Source organism: Haplochromis burtoni, unplaced genomic scaffold, assembly GCF_018398535.1.
Source record: "Haplochromis burtoni strain Fernald_Lab_line unplaced genomic scaffold, NCSU_Asbu1 Contig_4, whole genome shotgun sequence".
Taxonomy (NCBI): Eukaryota; Metazoa; Chordata; class Actinopteri; order Cichliformes; family Cichlidae; genus Haplochromis; species Haplochromis burtoni.
This window is the reverse complement of record NW_024582365.1, coordinates 5,303,877-5,316,982: the sequence shown is the minus strand read 5'-3', so window position 1 is coordinate 5,316,982 and position 13,106 is coordinate 5,303,877. Positions and strand designations below refer to the sequence as shown.

The window sequence follows — 13,106 nt, the reverse complement described above, 5'->3', positions numbered from 1 at the left end:
CTCAGTTGGTGGTGCTTTGATCCTCATGGAAAAAGATTCTGAACTGATGGTCAAACGGTCACCTTGAGAGATTGCTTGCTGCCGTTTGCGTGTAATGTAGCTTGTAAAGCACATTTAATGAATGTGGTCCATTTAGTGTTATTTACAACATGTAAACATTCATTCGTTGTTCAGAATGTTTAAAAGTTTCTTTACATACACCGTTTCAGCCAATCAATTAAATTCAGTTTTGTTTATTTAGCGCTAAATCACAACAGCAGTTTCCTCAAAGCGCTTTATATTTTAAGGTAAAGACCCTACAATAATACAGAGAAAACCCCCAACAATATTATAACCTCCTATGAGCAAGTGCTTTGGCGATAGTGGGAAGGAAAAACTCCCTTTTAACAGGAAGAAACCTCCGGCAGAACCAGGCTGAGGGAGGGGCGGCCATCTGCTACCACCAGTTGGGGGTGAGGGGAGGAACACAGGACAAAGACATGCTCTGGAAAGGGGGACAGAGATTAACATTAACTAATGATTAAAGGCAGAGAGGTTAACACATGTTAACAAACCAAAAATGTGAGTGAGAAGGGTAACTGAAGACGTAAAACTCAATGCATCATGGGGATCCCCCAGCAGCCTGTAACTAAGAGAGGAGCCCTAACTATATGCTAAAGTTATAAGTCTAATCTTAAAAGTAGAGAGAGTGTCTGTCTCTGGAAACTGGTTTGACAGACGAGGGGCATTCTGCTTTTAGATACTGTAGGAGCCACAAGTAACCAGCAGTCTGAGAGCAAAGTGCTTTAATGGGGTGATGCGGTACTATAAGTTCATTAAGATAGGATCGGTTGATTATTCAAGACCTTGTATGTGAGGAGCAGGATTTTAAATTGGATTCTTTAAATTTGATTTAACAGGGAGCCAACGAAGAGAAGCCAGTATAGGAGGAATATAAGAAATCAGATGGCAGCCACTCAATCATATGATTGGCAGTAGAGTCTAAACGTAGACATGGTTGTGACTGGATGCTGAAGTTCAAACTGAGCAGAATGAGGAAGAAAGGTCATTTTAAGTGACTTTGAACATGGCATGCTTGTTACTGCCAGACAGGCTCGTCTGAGTATTTCAGAAACTGCTGATCTGAGATTTTCCCCCACAGCCATCTCTGGGGTTGACAGACTGGTCAGAGAAGAGAAAATTTCCAGTAAGCAGTAGATTTCTGACTGAAAATACTTTGTTGAGGTCAGAGAAGAATGTCCAGACTGCTTTGAGCTGGTAGGAAGGCAAATACACATGTTAAACAACCACCAAGTTATGGAAAAGGGCACCTCTGAAGGCACAACACAGCAAACTATACTCCTACTCAATTGACCTCCACAGTGACCAGGGCACTTTTGGGATTTGGTGTAACGGGAGATTCACAAGTGCAACAAACAGTGACTGCTGTCATTTCAATATGGACCAAAATCTCTGAAGAATGTTTCTAGCGTCTTCTTGAATCTACGCCACGAAGAATTAAAGCAGTCCTGAAGTCAAATGGGTGCCCAACCCGTACTCGTGGCTGTTGTCTGATCTTGTGGGGAAATCCTTATCTATGTGAACTATGAAATACTTTAAAAACATCCCTCCACAGTGTAGTTACTAAAAAATTTATATGTGAATCAGCATCACTCAGAAGTCTATACAGGGCTCACAGAAAGCAGAATTAAACATGTATCTTAGTGACAATTGAGCTACATGTGAATAACTCTGCAAATGAAAATAGCTCCAGAAAAACTCAGCCATGTGGTCCAAAAATCCTTGAAGAAATTAATATGATCAGCGTATGTTAGTGTAATTTTTCAACACAGAATGAAAACCAAACCTCTTAAGCTGTTAAGATACTCCCATAGGACCTACCTACACTTTTGCTCGCTTGACCAGGCGGGGTGGTTTGAGAGTGTGTGTTAACTGGCTGCCCTAGTCAAAGCTGAAGAGACAGTGGTTTTAGCGATTTGCTGAAGCCTAAGTACAAGGTGGTTTGAAGAGTGGTTTTTAAGAGCTAAACGATACCAGCTCTAAAGTTCATCTCCACTTAATGTGGCTTTTGACAATAAGGTACTCTTCCCACATCCTGTAGTACTGATCACATATCCTTAGAATAGCCTTGGATATTTGTTATCATTTGATATTTGTTATCATCATGTGAAACTCGAGGTGTTGCAAAGTGGCTCTGTGAAGCTGCAACTAGGCAGAGCTTTCAGTGTTATTGTTTTAATTTGGTTTCCTTTGATTAATTTTTTTTGAATGCACCCTTTCCAGCTCTCTTAATAAGTAAACAGAATATGAATTAAAAAGCTGAGGTTTGTTCTTTTTGTCTTGTGTGATTGTCCTTTTATACTCCTTTACTCTCTGTTATGTCACTGTGATTTCAGTTGTTCTTCTGTCTGTTAACAGTCTTTGAGTTTTTAGAAGGAATGCATCCATAGTTTGGCATTTGAGTCATACCTTACAATTTTAGTAATTTTTAGCCAATTATGCTACACGTGTCAATTCAAATCACACTGCACATGTGGCACATGCTTCCTAACTGGATGCACTGATATATGTGAGGATTAACTGACTTGTTATTTTCAGATGCTTCCCTTAAAGTTTTTGTGGTTTCCTCCTGCACCTTAACCATGAATCAAAGCACCAAAGTATCAGAAGGAACTTTTTAGAGTGAAAGAAGTAAGGTATTGAGTCTATGATGACCTGCACTGCATCATAATCCTATTGAGCTATTGTGGGAACAGCTTAAACTTATATTACATAAGAAGTGGCTTTTATACTAATTTCATTTGTGGGAGGATTTCAGGAAGCGTGGGCTGAAATTGATTCAGATTACTTGAACAAATTGACAGCTTGAAGTGATTCTTTGACTAGATTAAATTTAAAGGATGAACTAGTAGAATATTCCAATAATTTCTATTCACTTTGCAACACATTTGATGAATAGATGTTTAAGTTCGAATTTTAAACATGTACTTCATATTGCATGTGACTTCCTTGACCATGAATATGATTATATTCCAAGTCGGTAGAATAAATCCTCTGGAGAGCATGAATGTGTCTGCTAAGATTCATGGCAAAGAGTAACCTCGCTACAATGAGCTGCGTACACTCTTCATGTGGTGTGTTTGGGTGCCGTGCAGGTGTCAGTGTGTTTAGTCATGTCCTAAATGTGGAGCCCAAAGAAAATCAGAGTGGAAAGTGTTTGCATACATCCCTTCCTGTGACATAATTATCTTTTCCGCTGCAGTTTCCCCTTTCACCAGTCTGCTCCCCATTCAATTACACTCTGACGAATAGGGTTTAGTGTTCAGTTTTCTGCTGATATAAACATGACATTTACATGAAAGCTTGTGATCTTGTTTGCATGTTCAGCGCATGCTTGTGTGTGTTTTTAGATGTATCTTACATTGTATTAGGTCACCATTAGCTGACCACAAACATAATGGATCCACTTAAGTAATTACATACTATCTACACACAGACACACACACACAGAGCGCTGTCACTGCATTACATTATCTCTCTAATGTAAAAGGCACTAATGCTGCTGGTCCTTGTGAATGTATTGAAAACCGATCGTATCATATGTCGCACTTATTGCACACTTGTCAGTAATACCGCTCTTTGTAATTTGTTGCAGTGCTGTTATTGAGGCGTCATCTGTAAGTATGGAAGCACATTGCTTTTTTTCTATGCCACTGATGTGCAGAAAGGTGACAAAAATTGCATATAATGGAGTCATATTGAACATTAAGATTTCCCCCAGTGGTTTCATTTTAAATGATGACATTTCCAGAAGTTTTTCACAGCCACTTATATGAAAGTACAAACAACTTTCTTCACTCAGGCTTTCTTGTTTAGTTAAAGAACGGAAGGTCCTTCCTCTCTATGTGGCTAAAAGCAAACATAGTCATCTCTTCTATTTAGAGCATTAGTTATATCACATTTAGAATAATAAGATGAACAATCAATAAACAATCAGCAGCACCACTTGTTCATCACAGACCATAAAGAAATGAGGACAAATTATAGTAACTCTGTCTCGTGTTAATGTGTTCTTCTTGTCTCGGTGCTTAGTGTTTGTCTTCAGGTTACTTCCTGTTTTTTACTTTGAAGGTTTGTTTCCTTTCATGTCTTGTGTTAGTTATCATGGTTTTCTTTTTAACTTTTTGTCACAGTATCTGTTTCGTTTCCAGCCCTGTGATAGTCTTTGCTATGGTTATTTTTTAGTTTGTGGACTGTATTTTGGACCATTCACTGTTCTGTCTGACCTTATATTTACTGTTTATTTCTACCATATCCATTGCAGCGCTCATTTTTCTAACATACCACATATTCCAGCTAGTATTAGGTAAGATGTACATCCCGGAGAGGTCAGTGGTCCATAACAGGGGTAAAGACATCTGTTCATACTGGCATCTACACCTCAGTCATTATTAACTGTGGAAGGAAGAAACTTAACAACAGGAAATCAAAGAAACAGACACAGGGAGGACATGCAAAATCCAAACAGACAGGCCCCAGCAAACCAGGAGGTTATCTCTGCTGCAATATAACATCTGTTACTAAATAACAGATAAAATCTGCCTTCTGATGCTTTCTGTCTGGTTTATTCTAATGTCTGCAAAATTTTATTCTCATGAACTAAACCACTGAAGCATCCAATTTTATCATTTTTTCTTCATGCTGCTAATAAAATGGTTACTAAAAGTGAAATGGAAAGTGTGAGTGATAGATTCCTTCTGAGTCAGACACTAACACACGAAAGACGAAAATTATTACATTATTACTGAAAGCATGCTGTGAGCAAATCACAGTGGACATATGGGATATCGATTACAGCCTCAGTCTAATTGTGCATTTGTCTGTGCATGGTTAGTGTGTTTGGGGATGGGGATTTGTGGAGAAGAAAGAGACAGAGGGAGGGACAGAGGAGACATTTTCCTCCCACTCGTTTGTGTCAAGAAAGGGGGAGGTCCAATTTGTGTCATAAACCAACAAAACTAAGCATGCAAGGAAGGCGATAAACACAGGCAGGACTGAGAGATGATACAAGCAGGGTGAAAATTAGGATCTTATTTCTTTATTTGAACCAGAAGGGAGAGCTGTATTGTGAAAGATTTACCATCAAGTTTCCAAGAAGGCACCTGTTGGGGAGAAGAGTTGCACTTTTCTCTCAGAGTCATTGCTACCTGGGTCACACTGACGAGCAGCAATGGGCTTCGTTTTGTGGGGGTTCTTGACTGATTTCTTCACCTACGAGACCACCAAATCCGTGGTGGTAAAGAGCTGGTCTGTGGGTATCATCAACCGTATTGTACAGCTGCTCATCATCACCTATTTTGTCGGGTCAGTGATCTGTAGTTTTCTTTTGAGTTTTTTTCAGAGTGTAATAATGTGTGTAAATTGAGTTTTCCTTAGCTAAATTACAAAATATTTCTTTCACTGATCCGTGTCATGCAGCTGGGTCTTCATCCATGAGAAAGCTTATCAGTCAAGCGACACCAACATTGAGTCCTCCGTGATGACCAAAGTCAAAGGCTTTGGTTATCTACAAAACCAAAACCAAAATGAGAACTATCAGAATCGTGTGATGGACGTGGCTGATTACGTGTCGCCCCCTCAGGTGAGTGACCTGATGATAACATGACATATTTAAACTTTGTAGTTTTTTATGAGTTATTAACAATGTTGGCAGTTAAGATGCTGCAGTTGTTTTAAAATAACTTTTATGATGAGCAAGCTTTCTGCCCAGTCTCATATGTGTAGTAATAAATAAACACAAAGCATATCATAAGCATTCAGTTGTTGTTTTAGGGTTCAGGCGTGTTCTGCATCATCACCAAACTCATCGTCACTGAAAATCAGTTCCAAGGACGATGTGCAGAGGTGAGTACACATTCAAGCGCATGCTTTTGTCACGTTTTACTATTTTACCATTAATTTTCAGTCGATTTTAAGGCTTGCTGGTTTTATTGTAACCACCTATGTCTTCTTATTCCTAGGCAGCATAAAATACGTCAAAAATATTGCATATTTTGAACAAGGAAACCAAATTGCAGATTTTTTGTCAACATATCAGGATCAATATTATTGCAAACTGATATTCCAGCAGATATCTGCCTGGCATTTATACTTACGGGGTGTTTTTGGTCTCCAGAGAATCAACAGGAAGTCTTCAGCTAATTCACTGAAAGCCCTACAGCAAAAACATGGTCATATATATCAGTAAAGATTTATGACTACATTTATTTTTTCTGACAAATCTAATTAAAGTTTTAGTCTCTTTTGCACTGACATCAAATTACATTCTACTCCTACCTTTGAGTGGCGGTAGGATGCAGTAATGAGCTGAAGGGCAGAGGGCACACCTTGAGCCATTAACTCCTTCTCAATGTAGTGTTGGCAGTATGGTCCATCCATCCATTTTTCTTAGGCAGAGTATAACCTGGAGAAGTCATCAGTTTGTCACAGTAGTGTGTCGGTGCACCCCAGGGCAGCCGTGGCTACAATGTAGCTTGCCATCACCAGTGTGTGAATGTGTGTGTGAATGGGTGAATGACTGAATGTAATGTGAAGCGCTTTGGTAGTAAAGCGCTATACAAATACAGGCCATTTACCATTTTGTAATGAGACGGTGCGTGTGACCAGGTAGGAGGGCCTTGCCTCCGGATGGCAGGCAGAGACTCGATTCTCAAGGCAATGCTAAAACTGTATATAGAATGGGAAGAACGGGAGTCTTTGAATCTATTCTGGAATTTGTTACATTTATTCATTTGGTATGGAAACAGCTTCATGTCAGTATAAGATGAATGCAATTAGTAATATCACTGATATGTATTCTTTAATGTTTCTAACGTAAACAGGCAGATCTGTAGGCTCTTAAACGCAGCCTGTTATCTGTCAGTGGCAGACAGGATGATTAAAAACTGACCTCACAGTGCATTAATAGCAGCTGGTAATACTGCAACATTTTTCAAGTTATATTTGGACTGATATATAGCGACCGTGGCTCAGGGGGTTGGGAAGCGCATCTATAACCGGAAGGTCGCCGGTTTGATCCCCAGGCTCTCTGTCCTGGTTGTTGTGTCCTTGGGCAACACCTACTGGTCTTGGCCAGAGGGGCCGATGGCACGATATGGCAGCCTCGCTTCTGTCAGTCTGCCCCAGGGCAGCTGTGGCTGCAACCGTAGCTTGCCTCCACCAGTGAGTGAATGAATAGTGGCATTGTAAAGCGCTATATAAATCCAATCCGTTATTATTATCTTAGAGATGTGATTTTCAGTTTTATTTTTCAGTAGTAAAAGCACCAGAGCAGTCGTCCATGTGTTCCTGTTCATCCACTGTTACATTTCTATATGTTTCTTATTTTGTCTAGCATGCATTCAGTTTCTGTGTTTATGTTGTTTTTTAGACTGAGAAGAAATGTTCTTCCGATGAAGACTGCCAGAAGCATGTTGGCAGCAACCTTTACAACGGTGAGTCAGATTTATTTTAAACAGAAACTTTCAACAGAAACAGAAACGTGCTGATGTCAAGTCTGTGGTGTTGTAACTATGCTTATCTTTAAATATTCTTCAAATCTGATTTGTGGCATTGGCTGGTAAGTAAATACTAGATGAAAAAATAATCATGAAAAAATCTTTTAACCCAAAAATTGAATTAATAAAATAAGTCATGGTGCTAAAAACTGAGGAAATGAATTACGCTATTTAACAAAAAAAAAAAAAAAACAGGGTTTCTTTGTTCTTTTAACCGGGACAAAAATATTTTTAAAGTATAAGTGAAGTTTAAAAAGAATCATATATTTATTTTATCTACCTTTGAGACATAAGGCAGAATGTAGCACTTAATACCCAGGAACAAACCTTCTTAAAAATAATATCAATATAAATAATATCTTCAAAATAATGTGCAAAGATGTTTGTGATATTATTGTATCTTCAAATAATCTTTAATTGAATATAAGAATATATTTATAGTAGAATGAGCCAGCCTTTGTTAAACTTGTAGATTTATTGATGGAATCTTTATGCCACCTGATGTTGTTTAAACCCAATGTAGTAAATGGTGAAACAGGTTTAATATTATAATATTGAAACATATTGGTAACAGAAAGTCAGACAATGCTCATTGTTAAATATTTCAGTCTTTACAACCAGGTGCCATGTCCTTTAGCATATTTTAGAAGAATATCAACTGCACAGAATATGAACCTAAATCAAAAAGCAGGGTAAATATTTATAGTTTTATATTGTTTACAAACAATTTGCAGTAAACGTTATCCAAAACTCTCTGGCCCTGTCTGACAAAGTAATTCACCCCTAAGCCTAATAAGTGGTTGTGGCAGCAAGTATTGCACTCAAGTGTTTGCAATAATTGGTAATGAGTCCTTGTCCTTGTGGACTGGAGGAATTTTGGCCCACTCTTATTTGCTGATTGAGGATGAATGGTCATCTCAAGTCCAGACTTAGGCCACAGTGACTAGGCCACTCCAAAACCTTCATTTTGTTTATTTTTTAAGCCATTCAGAGGACATCGGTGGACTTGCTGTTATTTTTTGGATCGTTGTCCTGTTGCATGACCCAAGTGAGCTTGAGCTTCAGGGCATGGACTGATGGCTGGACATTCTTCTTCAGGATTTTCTTTCAGAGAGCCGAATTCATTACTCCATCAATTATGGCAAGTCTACCAAAGCAGCCCCAGACAATCACGCTACCACCACCGTGTTTGACTATTAGTATGATGAACTTTCTATTAAATTTTGTGTTCGTTTTGCACTAGATGTTAAAGTTTTGTCTCACAGAATATTTGATTAAAAGTCTCGAGGCTCATTGTGATGTTTCTCTGCAAATCTGAGATGAGCCTTTGTGATCGTCTGCTCACTGTTACTCTTCCATGGATGCCATTTTTGCCCAGTCTCTTTCTTATTGTTGAATCATGAACTCTGACCTTAAATGAGGCAAGTGAGACCTGCAGTTCTTTGGTTGATGTTCTTTGTGAGTCGTCGATGCGATTGGAGTAATTTCGGTCAACCGGCCATTTCCGGCAAAGGTTCACCGCTTGTCCAAATTTTCTCTGTCTGTGGATAAAGGCTCTTCCACGTCGAAAGCCTTAGAAATTGTTTTGTAGCCCTTTACAAACAGATGGTTGTCAAGTTTCTTCAGATCGTGGCATGTTGTTTGGTTTCTTGAAATGTTTTGACCTAGCCCACTTTGTCAGACAGGTTCTATCTAAGTAAATTCTTGATTCAGTAGGTCTGGTCAGTAATCAGGCCTGGATGTAATGAAACTTAACTCAGATTTCCAAAACATTAATAATTTAAGTGGGACAATTACTTTTTCACACATCATTTTTTTTCCCTTAATAAATGAAATTATTATTTTCAATCTGCAATTTGTATGTGCTTGGGTTATCACTGTCTGACATAAAAATGTGTTTGATGATCTGAAATGTGTGTGGCAAATGTACAAAAACACTTGGGGTAAATACTACTTCACAGCACTGTATAACTGATCATTATTATGGCTAACAGTATCTCCATTCAGTTACCTGAGCACAATGTTTCCTTCCTCTTCTTTCTTACACACCAGGTGTAATAACAGGTGCTTGCCTTAAAAACTCCAATGAGTCCCATGGCATGTGTGAGATGGAAGGATGGTGTCCAGCTGAAAATGATGCCATCAAAATGTAAGAGTGCACGCACATCCCACACAAATACATTTCACTCACTGAAAGTGTCATCTTTGTCCCCTTGTCTCTGTGTTTATCTCCCACAGTGAACCAATGGATGTGAACACCTTCACTATTTTCATCAAAAACAGTATTCGTTTCCCTCTTTTTAATGTCACCAGGTAAACCCCACAAACCTAAACCGAAGCAGCTAAAAAACATCAATATATTATGAGTGTCTTTTAAAAAAAAACATAAAATCATTTTCCTTACTCAGAGGGAACTTTCCACCCACAATGACAGCCAATGAAATCAAGAAATGTAAATACCATCCAGAGGACAACCCCCTTTGCCCCATCTTTCGTGTGGGGGATGTGCTGAACTACACCGGTCAGAATATAACCGAACTGTTAAGCAAGGTAAGCATGAGTGTACAAGGTCGTATGAAGGTCTTGTCACTGTTAGGGTGTTTCAAGTTACAGACAGCGGTCTTGTCCTTCCTATGCAAAGCTTCTGAAGTGCCTCAATCATCATTAAGTGCACAAGATAACACTTAGCTCAAAAAGCCAGATATTTTTGGAAGTATTTCACATTAATTCTCTCTGACCTAAAGTCAATCCAATTCCATACACTTCAATACCAGCCTTAGCTTTGACACATATTTACGTCAAAGCCAAAGCTGGTATTACATATTTAAGTGCTGAACCTCAAGGTGTGTCTCTCTTTTCCCAATCCTTCTGTCTCAGGGTGGAGAAATAGGAATAAACATTCAGTGGGAATGTAACCTGGACTTAAACATTGAAAAATGTATTCCCAAGTACTCCTTCACACGACTCGATGCTCCATTTGCCAAGAATGCTGTGTCCAAAGGATACAACTTCAGGTAGTGATAATGATTCTTCCTCTTCAAGTTTACTTCTTTTTTTAAAAATCAGTCTTTAGTTACTCTTTTCTCTTCTTTGAATACAGATATGCAAAATATTTCAAAACAGAGAATGGGACTGAATTTCGGACTCTTCATAAAGCTTTTGCGATCCGTTTTGATGTCATGGTCACTGGCAAAGTGAGTTGTCTTCAAACTTAATATTAGACAAAGTGTGATAACAACTGGCTAAAACAAAGAATTTCCATGTGTCATTTTATGTAATTTATTTTCAGAAAATGTGACATTTATTAATTAAAAAAACACTGAAACATGACAAAATCAAGAAACTTTGCAGAAGTCTCAATTTAACATGAACTAAAATCATTTTGTTGAGCTGAGCATTGTGGGAAACCTACTACCGCCACGTTAGCTTATTGTAGCACAGAGCTAGCTTAGCTTAGACTCTAGACTTAGCCTATTGCATAGGCTGTTTTTCTAAACACAGCACAAACGTTTTGAAGCTTCCAAATTTCCAGTAATTGCATAAGCAAATATACTCACCAACAACTTTATCGGGTACATGCTTTTAACACCAGGCTCAACACCCTTTTCGTTTTCATGGCATAGGAGATTTTGGTCCCTGTTGGTATGAGCATCGCACAGTTGCTGCAGATTTCCATGAGATTTGTATCATGGACCATCATGGACCATGATACAAATCTCCAATTCCACAACATCCTAAAGGTACTGCGCTGAATTAAGATTTGTTGACTTTGAAGGCTGTTTGCGTACAGTGAGCTCAGTGTCATGTTCCAAAAACCAGTTTGAGATGATCTGAGCTTCATGACACAGAGTGTTTTCCTCCTGGAAGCAGTCACTAGACGATGGTTACATTGTGGTCATAAAGGGATGAAAATGGTCAGCAACAATATTCTGGTAGGCTGTGGCACAAACAATGCCCAGTTGGTACTAAAGGCGTGTGCCAAGAAAATATCTTTGCTACCATTACACCACCATCCATGCTTTCATGTTGTATATACCAAATTCTGACACTACCCTTCAAATGTTAGGGCAGATATCAAGATTCAAGAACAAACCAGGCGATGTTTTTCCAAGTTTCTATTGTCCAATTTTGGTGAGCCTGTGTGGGTTATAGCCTTGATTTCCCGTTCTTAGTTGGCATGAGTGACACCTAGTGTGGTCTTCTACTGCTGTAGGGTCAATGTGTTGCCCTACACATTGTTGCACAGTGAGTGAATGTTATCTATATTCCTTTGAAAATGGCTCAGCTGATGTTTCCAAGAATTCAGTCTTCAGACTAAACTGCTGGCACAGAGCGCGATCCGTCCTCTCTCACCAGAGCAGAAAATAAGCATACTAGCCAAGTGTAAAAATATGACTTTTAAATCCCGGACTGTAAATGTTTAGAAAATAAATCACCATCTTTAAATATACATTTCAGTTATAATAGTGTAGAAAATCATTAAGGAATAGTACTTTATTTTAAAATTAAACATTATGGAGAGAGCCTGTGTGTATGAAACTGCATTACATGCCATCTAAAGTGACTCCATCTATTTCAGGCAGGAAAGTTTAACACAATCCCAACTATGATCAACTTGGTAGCTGCCTTTACCTCGATTGGACTGGTATGAAATTCTTATCAACCTAATCTATTGTTCTCATGTTGCTCTCGGCTCTCATTGATCTTTTGTATCTGTCGTGGCAGGGCGCGGTTCTCTGTGACATCATCTTACTAAACTTCTTGAAAGGGGCAGAGCAGTACAAAGCCAAAAAGTTTGAAGAGGTATTGCTTTTCATGGCACAGCAACATGTTTGTCCAAAAACCTATCAGAACCTTATCACAGATTTTCCTTCTTGCTTTGTCCTTGCAGGTGTCAGAGGCTCAGATAGAAGCTTCCATAGCTCAGAGTCCAGGGAGCCAGCTGTCACTCAAATGCATGAAGAGCTCCTGTGACTCTGGAGCACTTTCTCTCAACACCTATGACCAACCTCTCTAACCGACAGCAGCAATGTGAAGACATGGGCTCCCCTTCCTCTTTTCCTTTCCACCTTATTATAAGAGGTATTCAGCTTTAGATCGGCAAGTATATGGAACGGGGTAAAGGAGGACGATGTTGTTGCCATCTCCATAAGAAGTAAGGGCTTGTAGCTCACAACAATAACTGTCAAACTAGAGCCTCTTTGTAATAGTAATAAAATCCATTTTTAATTCCAAACATTTTGATTTAGCAACATGTTAACTATGATAATCGTCAAACTCATGTTTGTCAGCTGAAAGGTGGAGCCGATTAAATCCTCCTGACTCAAGCCAAATAGGAAAAAATATGTCTAATACTGAAACACTGTTGAGAATAAATTATTTGAATAAGACTTTGGAGTATTTTTCTTTGTTGTCATGTACGCACAAACACAGTCTGTTCTTTTGTCTGAAGTAAAAGTGTCCAAGTCTCTAAGTGGTGTAGAGACACAGCAAATCCTGGTGTGTGTGTGTGTGTGTGTGTGTGTGTGTGTGTGTGTGTGTGTGTGTGTG

The 13,106-nt window shown here is 38.9% G+C and overlaps 1 protein-coding gene across 1 annotated transcript; it reads left to right on the top strand.

The window, feature by feature from the left end:
* Nucleotides 1-5,006: 5,006 nt before the first annotated feature.
* On the top strand, nt 5,007-12,956 carry p2rx3a (purinergic receptor P2X, ligand-gated ion channel, 3a). The gene is made up of 12 exons (XM_005913427.3): nt 5,007-5,364; nt 5,479-5,641; nt 5,833-5,904; nt 7,430-7,493; nt 9,609-9,705; nt 9,795-9,869; nt 9,965-10,106; nt 10,434-10,570; nt 10,657-10,750; nt 12,136-12,201; nt 12,282-12,359; nt 12,448-12,956. Exons 1-12 carry the CDS (start codon nt 5,231-5,233, stop codon nt 12,571-12,573), a joined length of 1,248 nt encoding a protein of 415 aa, XP_005913489.1. The 5' UTR covers nt 5,007-5,230; the 3' UTR covers nt 12,574-12,956.
* The last annotated feature ends 150 nt before the right edge of the window (nt 12,957-13,106 follow it).